Source organism: Dasypus novemcinctus, chromosome 2 (assembly GCF_030445035.2).
Source record: "Dasypus novemcinctus isolate mDasNov1 chromosome 2, mDasNov1.1.hap2, whole genome shotgun sequence".
Taxonomy (NCBI): Eukaryota; Metazoa; Chordata; class Mammalia; order Cingulata; family Dasypodidae; genus Dasypus; species Dasypus novemcinctus.
The window spans coordinates 134491664-134508492 of NC_080674.1; the positions used below are offsets into that span (position 1 = coordinate 134491664).

Genomic DNA, 16829 nt, shown 5'->3' on the forward strand with positions numbered 1-16829 from the left:
GCGCTGGGCAGCTCTCCTTACGGGGCGCACTCCTTGCATGTGGGGCTCCCCTACGTGAGGGACACCCCTGCATGGCAGGGCACTCCTTGCACGTTTCAGCACTGTGCATGGGCCAGCTCCATACGGGTCAAGGAGGCCTGGGGTTTGAACCGCGGACCTCCCATGTGGTAGACAGATGCCCTAACCACTGGGCCAAGTCCGTTTCCCTTGTTTTAGTTTTTTTGCATGTAGATCTTCACTAGCCTCTGGACCAATTTAATGTTTAAATTTGGAGTTGGAAAAATGTAAGTCTCTTGCAGTTATTGGATGAATGTATAATAACAGACCACAGTCTTGTACAGAGGTTCTCAAAATGTGGTCCGAGGACCCCTGGCAAGTGCTCATAACCTTCAGAGGATCTTCAAAGTTGAAACTATTTACATAATAAGACAAATGGGTTATTGGCCTTTTCCACTATCATTGTTTCATTCTACTCAGGGGGTTTTCCAGCTATTACAGGACAGATTGACTGCAGAAACAGAGATGAGAATCCAAACAATAAGGAGGTTTTTAAAAAATGTAAACCAATGCCACTTGGCTTAGTTCGCCAGGGCTACTAAGAGAAATACCACAGACCAGTTGGCTTAAATAACAGTTTAAGTCTCACTGTTTTGGAGGCTAGAAGTCCAAAATCAAGGTGTTGGCAGTATCTAGCTTTTCTGAAGTCTGTTGCTTTCTGGTGGTGGCTTGTCAGCAATCCATAACTTATTCTCTGCCTCTGTCACATGGCTATCTCTTTCCTTCTATCTCCTCCTACTATTGTGTCCAAATTTCCTCTGCTTGTAAGGACTCCAGCTATACTGGATTAAGGCCCATCCTGGTTCAGTTTGACCTCACCTTAACTAATAACATATTCAAAGATCATATGTACAGGTGGGTTCACAAGACCAGGAGTTAGGGCTTGAACATGTCTTTGTAGAACATATGACTCAATCCATAACACTAAGTTTTCTTTTATTTGTTTTGGAAAATAGTTATTTTTAATTAAAATGTGTTTATATGTTAGTGTATAATGGGTTAATTATTGTGATTCTAATTGGGTTAATAAAATATTTTTAAATTTCTCAGTTTTAATTTCTAACATGGTAAATACCAATAAATATACCCACATAAACAAAAGCTCTTCATGGTCTTAATAATTTTTAAGACTTTAAAGAAGGCTTGAAATAAAAAGTTTGTGAACTGATGATCTAATGACTCCCTAGAATGTAATTTAAGATGATAGAAACCACCATTACATACAGTGAATACTTAATTAAAATAAGTTTGATAAATAAAATGACAAATGCTTTTCAGGACTCCTTAAAAGGAAATCTTTAGTTGAGGACAAACCTGGACAGTTGGTCACCCTGTCCATTGAACACAAACATCTCTTAGTAGGAGGAAATCAAAGAAATAAAAATATTCCTTATTTATACTTCCACAAGACCATGGATTGAAAAGAAATTGTCTGCATTGCGATACTCTTCTTTTTCATTCTCCCTTCCACTGTATTTATGCACCTAAGTTTCACAAAGACTGTTTTGTCCTACCACCTCACTAAACCAGCTTCTCCCACTGCCAGTCTTCAATTTCTTAAACATGTTTTCACAACCCCAGACTACTCAAATATGCCCTATGTTGACACTGCAGTTCTGATCCTGATGGGATAATTTAAAATTCATAGCACACCCAGGCAGAAGTATGTCTTTTTCAAAATTGTGTAAGAGAGAAGGTGGGAGCTGCTACCTGGTTTCGCCTAAGATGGTTACCAGAGTCTTGGTTTCAGGGGTTGGGTTCTATCCACTCAGTCAGGGAAATATCACCTAGAAGGTGTTCTTCAACTTGGTGAACACAAAAAGGAACTTGTTGAAAATTACTTATTCCACAGAGTAGAATATGCAGATGAATATGAAAAAAAAATCTGTTTAGAGAGGTTGTGTAGTGTAGTAATACTCATTTTTAGTTCCTCTTCTTGAAGAAACTGAAAGAACTCTTAGTGTGGCTAAGGAGCATTTCTGATCTGGTCTTAATTTATATTTCAGGTCCTTGGACTTCTGTGGGTTCCGTACTGTCCTTGTCTCACCCCATCCAAGTTGGGTGTTCCTTATTATCTCTCTGTGCTTATGTGCTTGTAAAAAAAAAAATTCAATATAGTCTCTTAATTACATAAGTGTTTCACTACTCTTTGCCTCCTCCTGATATACTCCCACAAATGGCTTCCTTAGTTAACATAAAGGGCTGCACCATTAGGAGGCAGTAGCAACAGGTTCTTCTTCCTCCCCTCTCCTCACTCCCCTCCTCTCCCTCCCTGCTCCTCCCCCTCTCTCAGCCTTATGGTAGGAACAATCACTTCCTGCTTTAAATTTCATCTGAGAATGGTTGCCTTCCTCATTCAAACCAAGTAGGGGACTTTGTATGTCCTAGCCTCTGGGGAGGTTTTCTGTAAGGCAGAAGGCAGTTGTCTACTAGTTTTTGTTTCCAAAAAAGCTAACCCTATCAAAAAGACTAATAGAAGTTGTGGAGAAAGGGAGGCCTCTGAGAGAAACTCAATGTTAGCAGAATTAATTTCTCCCACCTGGAAATTAGAGCATCAACTAGTAGGGGAAGCCTATGCTTCCCTGAAAGTGCTCTGAGAATGCGCTGGAACTTACAGGGAACAGCTGCATCCTGGTATAGGTCCTTAGCCAGCAACGAAGCCACAGAGTACACCTGCAGGATCCATGTTTTGGGACAAGGAATCTTTGAGTAATGACCTGGGTGAGATTAGAGAACCTTCCCCAGTGCCCTGAGGCTGTATCAATAGGCTCTTGCATAGGTGAACAACCCTGGAGGGATCCCCAAATCGATTGCTGCCTAGAGATGGAGGCTTTGAGTTTAAATAAATGTGATATACAGAAATTTTAAAATGTGCTATTTCTTGCACACTTGCTATTTCTGTTTAATCACTTCACATCCAATCATGTTGGCTTTAATTCTTCAAATCTGATATTGTTGCTTTTTGACCTTGATGTTGAAACATTTGATCTTTAGGTCCAAAAAAAATGATCAATGGCCTAACCTTTCTCCATGTATCTTTATTTCTCTCTGGTACTCTTACTTAGTCATAAAACTTTTTCTGGAGATGAAAGAAATTTTAGGAATTTCTAAACCTGGACCCATAACTTTATACTTCAAATGTTGATTGACCTTTGGTAAATATTTTTATCCATTTTCACTCAGAGCTTAAATGTTCCTTCATTATTTAGGGACGTTTCCCCCAAAATGATTTACAGTTAATTATGTTTCTAAATTATAGGCATTTGGAAGTTTATTTTAAGATGTGCGCAAACCTCCAAATGGCTGGAAATGGCCTCTTAAAGACAGAAATATTAAGAAATGTTTAAGTCTGTTTGTCTAGGCTGGGGTTGGGATGAGTAATCTGTTGTTGCTTTCAGCTGTAAAATTGAGACGGGACCAAACCAGTTCTGTGAACTAACTGTATCTTCAAACACAGGGGTTCTTGCCCAGCCCACAGGAAGGACAGGTAATTTTTAAAGCTCTTTTCTCAGTTATTTATTACCAGGGGATTTCATAGTTTATAGAACGTGTCCAAGTCAGCTAGTGAAGCATTTAGCACAAAGGAAGTCTTTGTGCTTAAATAAGCCCCTCCTTTCTCTGTAGCAAGAGCTCTGCAAGGTTTCCAAGACTCAGTTCATTTTTGAGTGACAGTAGAAACCTACTCTGCAATAGTAATTGCTATGTATATGTATATATGTTGTGAAAGAGATGGTCTAGTAGAACAGACATTAAGAAGAGATAATGGAACATGAAATTTCACATTAATTAATGAGGGATCTTAATAATTATACTCAATGATAGATTGGGTGTTTGGTGATAGAAGTCAAATATGTTTGTGATCGTAACAAATTAATGGGTGGTACCATTTATTGAGAGGGGAAAGTCTGGGGAAAGAATAGATTAAGGGAGTTCACTTTGAATATAATAGTTTTGAGATGCCTGTTAGACATTCAGGGGCAATATTAAGTAATTTGCTGTGTATATTAATCTGAAGCTAAGTAGTTGGGTGTAAAAAAGAAATTGGGTAGTCATCAACATGTGAATGCTATTTAAACCATGGTACCTAGAGAAAGAGTGTAAATAAAGATTTCAATATTTAGAGGATTGGGATAGGAGGGAAAATTGATAATCAGGAATAAATCAGAGAATAGTGTCCTTGAAGCAAGAAGAGGACAGTGTTTCAGGAGGCATGGAGTACTCAAATATGTCATGTTTTACTGGGAGGTTGAGTAAGATGACCAGAACTTTGCCTATTGCATTGGTAAAATGAAGATCATTGGTAAACTTGACAAGATCAGTTTCAGTAGAATAACCTGTAGTAGCCAGATTGGAGACTGGGAGAGTAAACTAATTCAGGACAACTGGTAGTCATCTTCCTGGATGCTTGCATGAAAACAATAGGCAGAGAGAGAGAGAGAGAAGCAGAGTCAATGATGGCACAGGGAAGATATTTTGAGAATCTAATTTGAGACTCAGAATCCAGTTGCCTCTATTTCCCCGTATTGTGAGCCAGTTAATTGCCTTTTTAATCCAAGTCAACTTGCATTGTGTTTCTGTATCATACCTGAAATGCAGGACAAATACAGGAATTTGTAACATACCACAAACTGGAACTTAGTGCAACCCCAGAAACCATTCACTGCAAATCAGGATAGCGGGGCCTTTCTTTCTCTGACTAGTATTTTTTTTTTTTTTTTTTTACTTTTCTTTGTAGTAATTAGCATTTTTAAAAACAAATCAATTTTATCAATACATATTAATAAAGCATAAATCTATCCAAAGTGTACAATGAATGGTATTCAGTATAATCACATAGCTGTGTGTTCATCACTCCAGTCAGTCCCATAGCATTTTCATTATTCCAGTAATAATAATAATAATAATAATAAACAAAAACCAACCAAACAAAACTCATCACCTCTCAATCTCTCTGTTTCCCCTGCTGTACATAGCTGTTATTTTGTTTCTTTCTCTCTGGTTTACTTGAATTTTTATTATGTAAAACAGTCTTATATATATGCAATATCACCCATATTCATATTTCACATGAGGCTTTACTGTTATACAGTCCCATGTTACATTTTTTAGCTTTCCTTTTAATAATATAATATTAGGCTTTCCCTTTCAACCACTGTCATACCCATTTAATAGCTCTGCTAGTCACAAAAATTATGATGTGCTCTCACCATTTCCATTCATTTCCAAAGAACATTTTAACCAATTCTGCACCGATAAACCATCAAATTTCCATTCTCCACCCTCATTCAATTTTCTGGAGGTCTATATTCTAATTATTAATTCTATGAGTTTAAGAATATATTTAGTTCATAATAGCACAATCATACAGTATTTTTCCTTTTGTCTGACTTGCTTCACTCATTGTAATATCCTCCAGTTCATCCATGTTGTTATAGGCTTCATGACTTCATTTCTTCTTATAGCTGCATAATATTCCATTGCGTTTATATACCACAATTGGTTTATCCATTCATTGGTTGATGGACACCAGGGTTGTTTCCAACTTTTGGCTATCATGAATAATGCTGCTATGAACATCGGTGTGCAGATGTCTATTCATGTCACTGCTCTCAGTTCTTCTGGATATATATACCTAGCAGTGGTATTGTTGGGTCACATGGCAAGTCTATATTCAACTTCCTTAACTGCTAAACAGTCCTCCACAGTGGCTGTAACATTCTACATTCCCACCAACTGTGAATAAGTGTTCCTATCTCTCCTCATCCTCTCCAACATTTACAGTTTTCTGACCTTTTAATAGTGACCAGTCTAATAGGTGTGAAATGATATCATTTTGTAGTTTTGATTTGTATTTCTCTAATCGCTAGTGATGTTGAACATTTTTTCATGTGTTTCTTGACCATTTGTATTTATTCTTTGGACAACCATCTTTTCAAGTCTTTTGCCTGTTTTTTAATTGGATAGTTTGTCTTTTTGTTGAGCTGTATGATCTCTTTATATATCATGGATGTCAAACCCTTACTGGATATGGCATTGCCAAATATTTTCTCCCATTGAGTTGGCTGCCTTTTCACCCTTTCAACAAAGTCCTTTGAGGTGCAAAGTGTTTAATTTTGAGGAGGTCCCATTTATAGATTTTTTTCTTTTGTTGCTCATGATTTGGTGTAAAGTTTAAGAAAGTACCGCTTACCACAAGATCTTGAAGATGTTTTCCTACATTGTCTTCTAGGAGTTTTATGGTTCTTGCTTTCACATTTAGGTCCTTGATCCATTTTGAGTTAATTTTTGTACAAGGTATGAAATAGAGTGGTCCTCTTTCTTTCTTTTGGATATGGATATCCAGTTCTCCCAGCACCATTTGTTGAATAGACTGTTCTGGCCCAGATGAGGGGTCTGACTAGTATTTGCAATGGCTAGTGACAATTGTAAGTTGTTTCACTTATTCCTTTTTCTAAGTGGGAATTATATTGTGATAGCCTTGTTTTTCTTGTATATTGGGTGTATTAGAGATGGTTACATTTTTTATTTAGTCTTAGGTGCCTTATTATGAAGAGTCTCATCTGGATCTGATTCCAGGGAATGCACATAATTTGGAGATCGGAATATAGAATGAGAAGTAGTAACTTGTTTTATCTTTTGATTTTCTCCTTTTGGGAGAGTGAGTGTTTGTTTTTTTTGTTTTTGTTTTTTTAAATAAATATAGAATAGCCACGTTATATTATGAACAAGCATTTTAGGAAATGCATATATATCTATGGTAAATAAGGATGTAGTTGTGCTAGACAACCAGGGGGTGAACTGTTGGCTTCAGTTGTTTGATGTCTGCTTCTCTAGAGAATTACTCCTCTCTGACTTGAATCCTGTAATAACTCGGTGGCTGTTGGTCATGTACCCTTGGATAGAGGGAGTGACCTTTGAGCACATGATGCAGATTCAATCAATTTTGACATCCCCTTTTCCTGGCTATAAAGATTGACCCATGAGAGCCCATATGAACTAAGGTAAGCCAAATAGAGTCCTTTTAAAAATGTGTACTGGAAGACAGATTCCCTTACTACTTAGGGAAATATGCAGATGTAGATATTTACCATTGTGTAAAGAAATCTTATCTGCATTGGGAGATAATAAGGCCGACACAAAGGCGCAACATCAAGGTACAGTGATAGAACAGAATACTTATGACTTCTTTTGACACTGTGGAATCTAGTTGTGAGTAAAACTACTTGTGACCACCACTCCTAATCCTCAGTTATGTAAGCCAACAAAATTTTTTTGGCTTTTAAAAAAGAGTGAGAATATTCTAAGAAAGTGACAACAGTGTGGTAGGTAATTATTTTGCTAAGTTTGGCTTGGAAAGGAGGGATGAAAATGGGGTGGGTGATTGGAGGGAGACATAGAGATCAATGCAGCTATTTCTTTCATGGGAAATACTAAATATATGTATGTTGAATGGAGTCATCCAGTAGAGTTAGGGTGAGATAGATAATGCAAAAGATGGGAGGTGCAGATGTTACAGGAGCAAGTCTTTGTGACAAGCAGAAGAGATGGATTTAAAGCCAAGTTAAAGTATTGGTTTTTGACAGAGGAGTATCTTATCCATTTGTTAGTAAGAATGCATTCAACTTCAAGTAGCAAAAGCTCAATTAAAGTGTCTTAATAAGGACAGTTCTCATCTTACATAACAAAAATTCTAGAGCTGGAGAATTTCCAGGGTTGTTTAATTCAATGGTTCAAGAATGTCATCAAGAACACAGATGCTATCTATCCTTTGCTCTACTATCCTCAATGTTTTCGCTGTACCATATTCACAAGATATATGCAAAAATTCCAGCCACTACAGGAAGACAAATAACATTCAGAGAAAAAAAGATTAGCTTCCTCCTGTATGTCTTTTTTTTTTTTAATCTGGTAAAATCCTTTTCCCCGGGTTTCACTGGTCTCTACAGGATGCCCCATGCCTAAAATAATCTCAGGTCCCTGGGACCAACATGGGTGGCTTAGTTTAATCATGATTCATGCCCTAGGGCTGGACAAGGCCCAGCTCCTATAAGCACATGCTTACCTAACCCAAGTTGGGTTTCTGTTAGCAAGGGATAAATGGAGAAACAACTGTTTGGAAAGAGATCGTTAATATTTGCTACAGCAATGCCAATATATTGGGTGGTGAGAAGATGAGGGAGTAGCCATTTGGTAGCTTCTTTGTTTTTCCGTGAACTATAGGTGTGACAGTGTAACTTTTTGTGGATCCCAGAAGAGATCATGTTCTTAAAACTAATCTATTCCTGTGGGTGAGGGACCCTTTGATTGGGCTGGATTAAGTTGGGGAGACTTAGATTGGATTACCTCAGTGAGGTGTGACCCAGGATGGGTCTTCGTCCTCTTGCTGCAGTCCTTTATAAATGGGACAACACAGAAAAAAGTAGCAGAGACAGAGAAATCCTGAGAGGCTGAGAAAGAGGTCCCAGAGGTGAGAGGCTAGAATCAGCAGAGCACAGAGGCTTGGAAAGAGGCCCCTGAGAGGCCCAAAGAGGGGAGGCCCAGAGGAGAGATAAGCCATATGCCTGTTCATCCACAATTGAACTCAAGGAGAAAGTAAACCTGGAGGAGAAGGCAGAGACCCCAATGAGAGTGTCACCATTGTGTCTTGCCACATGGCAGGAGACCAGAATTGCCAACAACTGACCTTCGGTGAGACAGCATCTCTGATGAGGGCTTGATTTGGACATTGTCACAGCCTCAGAACTGTAAGCTCTTAATGTAGTAAATTCCTACTATAAAAGCCAACCCATTTCTGGTATATTGTTCCCAGCAGCTTTAAGCAAACTAAAACAGTAGGTGAGGTCATCATCTGGGGTGAGAGATGGGCAGAGTTTTGAAGACAGAGAAGGTATAAAATGTTATGTGAGAAAACAATAAAGGGTAATGAATAGTTATCACAAGGATGAGGAAAACTAATAGGAGAAAAATAGTAATATTTTTATTTTACGGTAGTGTTGAATACCCATCTGAGATTAGAATCATTGATTTCAAATGAAACCAGTAAATCCAATGTTATAATTTTTCCCTAATAACATTAAATTAATGGATATAATGCTAACAATTTTCTGAACCAGCAAGAGATAACTAGAAAGTTATTTTATTTTACTATTATTCCTGAATATGATTCTAAAATATATCAGTGCACTTTCTTGTCTGCATTGGTATGGTACAACAGATATAGTATATCCTTCTTTGAGGTTTAATTTGCAATGCCTTCATAATTGGCTTTTATTGAATATTTAGATCAAAATCAAAAGTTGAAATTTTCTGAGTAAATTTACACTCTTAAACTCATAGCCTGGAAGTTGTTGCTTTGTTTTATAGAATTCTTAATATGAATATTGATGAATATTTTTTTTCTTATATCCTCCTCTAACCTTGTATGTACCATGGGCAGAAGGGAGAGGGGGCTGATCTTCAAAAGGAGTCAGAGGTAGATTAGCCTCCTAGCATCACATGAACCATATGTTCCAGCAAAGATGTATGCATCTAAATTGATCATTTGTAATCCGTTTTTATAAGCAGATATCTGATGCTAAGTTGAGCCTTCTGTTCTCATGCTCTTTCAAAACAGTTACTTCATAAAAACCAGGCAGCTCCCACTAAAAAGGGAAACAATGCTCAATATCCTAAGAGTTTCAAAATTCTACTATGCTATTTTGCAGTTGCTAACTTGGATTTCCTCTTATTTACTTTGATGCTTTGTTTTCTATCCCAGAATTTGAATTTGAACTTAGGCAGCATTCTCAAGGGCTTCCTGAATTGAGAATTAGACTTTGAAAAGCCCTACGATCTCTTTCAAAACAGTGAATTCAAGATGGTAGCTAATATATTGTTACTGAGCAGTAGCACACAATCTTTTATGCAGTGCTAAAGAGGATCTCAAATGTATAACTTTTCTTTTCTTTTGGATTAGTAGATTTTATTTGATGGACTATTTGCAAAGGGTCTAAGGGAATGTCAGTTGTCCTGTACTGATAAACAGTTTTACTATTCTACTATTAGAATCCAACAGTAAATTATTATTCCTTGCCCCACAGTGTCTTCATGGGTGATGATACATATGAGAATTAAGATTCACAATTCAAAATGTTAATAAATGGAAAAATCTTAACAAAGACAACTCCTGGTCAATTTGATTGGGTTTTGTTGAACTTTTGATAGAATTCTCCACCCATCCTTCTAGGAAATTTACAATTTGTTTGAATATATATGACTAGAAAACTACTCTGTAAAAATATAAGAAAGTAAGCATAATAAAATTCTACTATGTTCACCAAGGTCACAGGAACAGTGAATCATGGGGTTGAGACTGAAACATAGATACCCTGACTTTGTGGGGGACACGATTCAATCTATAACACTTGTGGTCAAGAACATGGAAATTTGGAATCAGACTGTGAGTGTATCAGTAGAAACTTTGCCAGCAAGTAATAGAAAACTCAACTCTTTAAACAGTAAGGAAACTTACTGGCTCATTGTGATGGTTTGATGCTGGATAGATATCAAAATTATTTCCTTAAGCTAATCCATTCCTGTGCATGGAAACCTATTGTAGGTGGTAAAGTGTGGCCCAGGGTGGTTCTTAGTCCTCTTACTGTAGTCCTTTATAAATGGGATAAATATGGAGAAAGTAATAGAAACCTTCAGAAACTAAGAGAGAAATTCTCCGAATCCAGAGGCTAAAACCAAAGGAACACAGATGCAGAAAGAGAAAGCCATGGGAGAACCTGTGGGAGCTGAAAGATGAAGCCATGGAAACCAGGAAGTTGAAAGTGATGAGACCCAGAGAAGGGAGATATCACCATGTACCTTCCCATTTGACAGAAGAGTCTAGGACTGCTGGCAGCCAATCTTTGGGGAGAGAGCATCACCTTATGCCTTGATGTGGATATTTTTCTTAGCTTCAGAACTGTAAGCTTATAAGTTAATAATAAATTCCCATTGTAAAAGCCAACTCATTTTGAGGGTATATTACTTTCAGCAGTTTTTGGCAAATTAAACACTGACTAACTGCAAATACTAAGGTAAGATGGGCTTCAAGGTCAGTTGATTAAGTATTTCAATAATGTCATTAAGAACTCAGGTTTTTTTTCCATTGTCCACCTTTTGCTTCAGAATGTGGCAACATCATATAACTGGTTTCCTTGATGTTTGTAGGATGACTACAAGTAGCATTCACATTTAGTAGGTGGGAAATCAAATGCTTCTCCAAATTATCAAAGTTCTTCCATTCCATATGAGTTACCCAAATTAGGGCACCTCTCCTCAAACAATAACAGTTGTCAGAGGAAAGGCAGGCTCTGATTGGTTTAGACCTTGATTCTTGAACCAATCATTAACTGAGGATGGGATTATCCTGATTATCAGTGCCTTCTTCTGGAGCTGGGGTCAATTTTGGATTTAGGGAGAAAAATGCAATGTCTGTAACAGACAGCTTGGATTCCAACACTTAATTGATATACTCCTGGGCAAGTTATATAACTTCACTGAATCTTAATTTCCTTACTGAGTCACAATTTCAAAATGGGGATAATAATACTGTTTTAGTTTCCTAGGCTGCTTAAAGCAGATACCATGATATGGGTTAGTTGAACAATGGGCATTTAGTAGCTTATAGTGAGGCCCATGATGGCACCTATCGGTCCATCTCTTCTCTTTCAGGTTTCATTGCCTTCAGCTTCTTGCTTCCATGGCTTTCTGTTGTCTGAACTTCATTCTCTCTTAAAGGGTTCTAGTTAGAGGATTAAAACCTACTCAGATAGAGGTGGGTCACATCTTAACTGATGTAGCCTCATCAAATGGTCCTACCTACACCCACAAGAATGGTGTAAATCCAAGAACATGTTTTTCTGGGGTACATACAGCTTCAAACCACCACAAATGGCATTAACCTCTTAGGGTATTTTGAAGATGAACTGGATAATGAAATAAATATGAAGAAAATGTTTTACACAGTGACTTTGTTGTAAGTGGCCAGTAAATATTTATAATAATAATAATAATTATTATTATTATATGCATTTAATATTGTATAATACTTGGTTTTAAATCATCTTTTTTTTCTGATTAAAGTATGAGCCTTTTGGAGATATGAACAATATCACTTTCAATTTTCATCTCCAGTCTTACAGGTAATAAATACACAACATATTACTTTAATGAATGGATAAATGAGTAACTGGTGAATGAATACAGGCCTGAAAATAAAAGAAGGGAGATTTAAGAAAACTAACCAAACTGTTACTAGGTCAGACAGGATAAGGAAGGGAAAGGGCCAGACTTTTCCCAGAGGAAAAAATGATCCTAGACTTAGAGTTTTCCTCAAAGTGGCCACAGGTGGTAAGCAAACCAAATGCAATTTGGCTTCAGGGTAACCAAGTAACAGGACTATGATATCTTCTGACACTCTGTGTTTTACAACTTGATCAATAATCAGTACTTGTATAAAACCCAGATAAAGTTTACCTGTGATCTGGAGGAGTTAAAGGAAATGATATTAATAACAGCTGATGCCTGTTGAGTACTTAATATGTTCTAGGCATTGTCCTAAGTTTTTTGTGAGGGTAAGCTCATATAATCCTCATATCAAAGCCCTGAGGTAAGCTCTGTACTTTTCCTCCCCATCTCCATTTACGGATAAGGAAATCAAGCCCAGACAGGCCTACAACTTGTCCAAATCACTTAGATAATAAGCAGCAAAACTTTGATTTTACCCAGAGAATCTGACTTGAGTAGTCTGTTTAGACAATACTGTGGCTCTAATAAAATAGAAGGTTGTCCAGAGAAACCAGACTGCATTCCCAAACCACCATGCACGTGTGTCAGTGGCCATGAGGAGCTCCACAGACCTCCCTGGTCACTGAAAGGCATAGCAACAGTTGATGACGTGAGTGTTCCTTCTGGCCCTTATGTTTCACAATGTCGGTGAAGAGCGCCAACGAAACAAATACTTCTTAAATGAATGATTGTGTGGATGCTGGCTGGATGCTAGCATATGTGATGTGTCCACCTTATTTCCATGGCAGACCAACCTCTTCATGCCTCCCCATTTGGTAAAATGACTTTAAAAACTTGCTGTTCTTTTCAAAATGAGACTGTATGCTTTGCAGTAATGGCTGGAGTAATGTGAAAGAGATACTTAGAGATGAACCAGGCCTTGGAGGGTATACTGAGAGTTGTAGTGAATATAAAGTTTCGTGCCCCTTTCTGGGGAATCTTTCAGATTTGTTGCTGATCAGTAGAGAAAAAGCACAATAGGCTGCTAGAATGAAAGGAGAAGCTAGGCCAGGGGCTCTCCTAGGAAATTAAAGGGACTAGGGACTATCAAACTACCGCTTTTCTTTCAGGGTAGTCTACAAATAATAAAACTAAGACAAAACCTCATCTAGACATTTCGTCTTTGGCATTTAGCATAGATATGCCTTTGATCAGATTTTAACTTGAAATTCCAACATTTCCTTTCAGCTCCATCCACTCTGCTGCTCATATGGTAAACATTCAAAGGAGTCAGAACTCCCAGATTATCGAGGAGCTAGCCCCCCAGAGTAAAGTCCCAAGAATCATATGTAGAGCATAACATCAGTTTGCAGTAAGATGCAGCTGAAGAGGAGTAGTGGAATCTTTGCACTAGAAATCTCTCTGCCCATGGTGACTGTGTCTTAATCATTAAAATTAAATAAAATCAACACTATTTCCTACTCTCTCTGTCATTTGTCATCTATGAGGTATGATCCAGAAGCTATTTTCATATTTAGTTGATATTGGAAGAAGTCAATTCATTTATAAGTTGGCGTTTTGAAAGGAGTTTTAAAAAAAATCACTGTACTTATCCTTATGAGAAAATACTTTTATAGCTTGCAGCCTCTGAAGGATCAAAATCAAAACTGCTTGAGCAAGTTTCCTGGCTGGAGGGAAAATTAGAGGCTGTGGACCATAAGGAAAACAGAAGAGAGCCATATGAAGAAATCGTTCTTGTCAAAGACCAGGTATGTTGTAGAAGAAAAATAATCTTTGTTTTAAAAGTTAACTAGCCTTATGCTAATTGACAACTCTGAAAAGCCATTTCTGATAAGGTTGGAAGTTCATATTTAAGTTTGAGATAGTTAATAAAAATATTTGTATTTGCTAAAGATAGTTTTATTCCCTGGTGAATATTTACATACCAAAAGGCAATTTTATTGGTAATTTTTAAATGTGTGATATGTATCCTTTAGAACAGCATTGACTGAACATTCTGTTTATTTTGTAGATGCTATTGATTGTACAACTGATTAGGGTGAACCTGATCAAGGACCAGTTCCTTTCTAAATAGTAGCATAGGTCATGAATTGTGGCATATTTTTTTTATTAATTACTTTGTAAGAATGGATTCATCTCTAAATCCCTGGACATTTACAAATGTGTCATTGTATAATTTACTTTCTGTTCAGCCTAAATGGGTTTGTTTATGTTTTTATGAGAAGGTAAATAGGTATGAAGTAAGGTGTGTGAGCATTAACTGAATCACATCAAACTAATATTATTTTTTTCCCAGTCATTTCTGAGTTCCTAACATACTCGTGTGCTTGGTTGTTGGGCTCTGTCATAGAATGGAAGAGGAACAGGGATGGGAGGAATGTTTTCAAAACAGCTAGCTGAAAAAACCTGCCATTCACAAGATTTGAGAACTGGTACACATTTGTATTTGCAATACTTTGAACACCTAAAAGGAAGACTTAGGTACTTTGTTTCTAAATTTTTTCCCTTTCTAGTGCATTGAGAAATTACAAGCTGAAGTGAAAGCTTCCCAGGAGCAACTTATAGCCAATGTAAGTGTTTTCCTCTTTTTCTTTCCTCTCTTTTTATTGTCTTGGAAATGAAAAGAAGTTACAATGAGGTCTGCCTGCTGCAAACCAAATCAGGATAAGAATCAGTACTTATACTGCTTGTACAGAGTTACATTCCAAAAACAGAATTCTGATTTCTGTTGATGATGAATTTACAAAACTGACCTGTTACGTATAACCAGATGGTCTGTCTGATACTGTCAGATTAAGAGCACTGAAAACAAAGGTAGAAAGACAAGGACACCAGGCTATTTTCATAAGTGGGTAGAAGTGGTGAACTGACTCAATTACAGACACCTATCATATAGTTCTAAAGCAGTGCTTCTTAGACTTTAGTGTGCATAAAATCACCTGGATGGCTTCCTAAAACAAATTGCTCAGAGATTCTGTTTCCTGTATGCCTGGGATGGGGCCAGAAAATTTGCATTTCTAAGTGATGCTTGATCCTGGTAGTTCCTATGCTGCCACTCTTTGGACCACACTTTAAGCAACATCGTTTTACCTATGAATCTGCAGCCTATGTTCTAAATTCTGACTACAAATTTGCTTATTCTAATTATTTCGTATCAGTCAGATCATACAGTATTTGTCCTTTTGTGTCTGGCTTATCTCACTCAACATATCTTCAAGTTTCACCGACGTTGTTACGTTTATCAACTTCATTCCTTTTTATGGCTCAATAATATTCCATTGTTTGTATATACCATATTTGTTTATCCATTCATCGGTTGACAGACACTTGGATTGCTTCTTTTGGCAATTGTGAATAATGCTGCTGTGAACATGAGTATGCAACTGACCTGTTCGAGTCCCTACTTTCCATCCTTTTGGGTATATATGTTCTCTGTCCTGGTAGTCTTCTCTCCTTACATCCTGATTGCTGTGGAATGACTTCATGATGAAGAACACTGGTCAGTCTTGTTAAACGACCACTCTTAACACCAAGGTCCTCAAACAGCCCCAAAGCCTGCTGTCTAGAAGACCTGCAGAAAAGGCTCTGTGAAATAATATTCTAGTGAATAGTGGGGTTTGAAAAAAGCTGATCTGGATAAGATCTTGACAGTTTCTTCTATTTCAGTGATAAGGAAAGAGAAAACCTAATCTGTCCCGGCAGTTAGCATATCTTTTAACTCCAAATTCAGATTGGTATTTGGCTTTCTAGTCTCAATTGCCTAATACTGAAAATGACTAAGTCCTGCATACGTGACATTGCAACATATTCAGACAGAAGTGTGTCTCATTAGGCCAGTATTTTGTCTCAGCTTCCTCTTCCCTGACATACCTCAAAGGGTGCCATATAGTGGCCACTGTCACAGGACATCCCTTCATGACAGTTTGAGATCTACAGCCATATCAGAGGGTTTCAGCTCAGAATTTTTAAAGAAGAGCAGATGTATTTGCCAAGATTCTTATATTAGCTTCCAGTGTCTCCTCATGAAAAAATGATGGAGCCATGGGCGCCTTAGGGAAATTCCTGTGGTGCTTTCTTCCATTGCCTAGTTTCTATGAATTCTTTTCCTGAATCTTTCTGTTTCTGTCCCAGGCTTTTCTGAAGTAGGACTGCTTACTTGTATTAGGGCACTGATACCAGCCACTGAAATTTCTCAGATGTAATTTTCAATGTCGAGGTTTCAAACTAGCAATATAGTTATTAGGATTTTGCTTCAACTCATCAGGAAATTTTTAAATGAAAATAATACTAATAACAGTGTTAATATTATTGTGTGTCAAGGAGGCTTCATATATTATGCTTTTTAAAACTCAATTTAAAAAATTAGGTGCTTCATGTATTATGTTTGTAAAATCTCAATACTACCTTACAAGGTAGGCATTGTTTTTTGGATGAAAATATTGAGGTGTAAAGGGTTAAATCACTTGTCTAAGATTATACATACACAAAGCTGC

At 37.3% G+C, this 16829-nt stretch overlaps 1 protein-coding gene across 1 annotated transcript in view; it reads left to right on the forward strand.

Moving 5' to 3' along the window:
- Positions 1–16829, forward strand: part of CCDC192 (coiled-coil domain containing 192) — a 229482-nt gene that overhangs the window by 63903 nt on the left and 148750 nt on the right. The window contains exons 4-5 of the mRNA XM_023584453.3: positions 13953–14084; positions 14850–14906. Coding sequence (XP_023440221.2) covers positions 13953–14084; positions 14850–14906 — 189 coding nt within the window. The remainder of the gene's footprint in view (positions 1–13952; positions 14085–14849; positions 14907–16829) is intronic.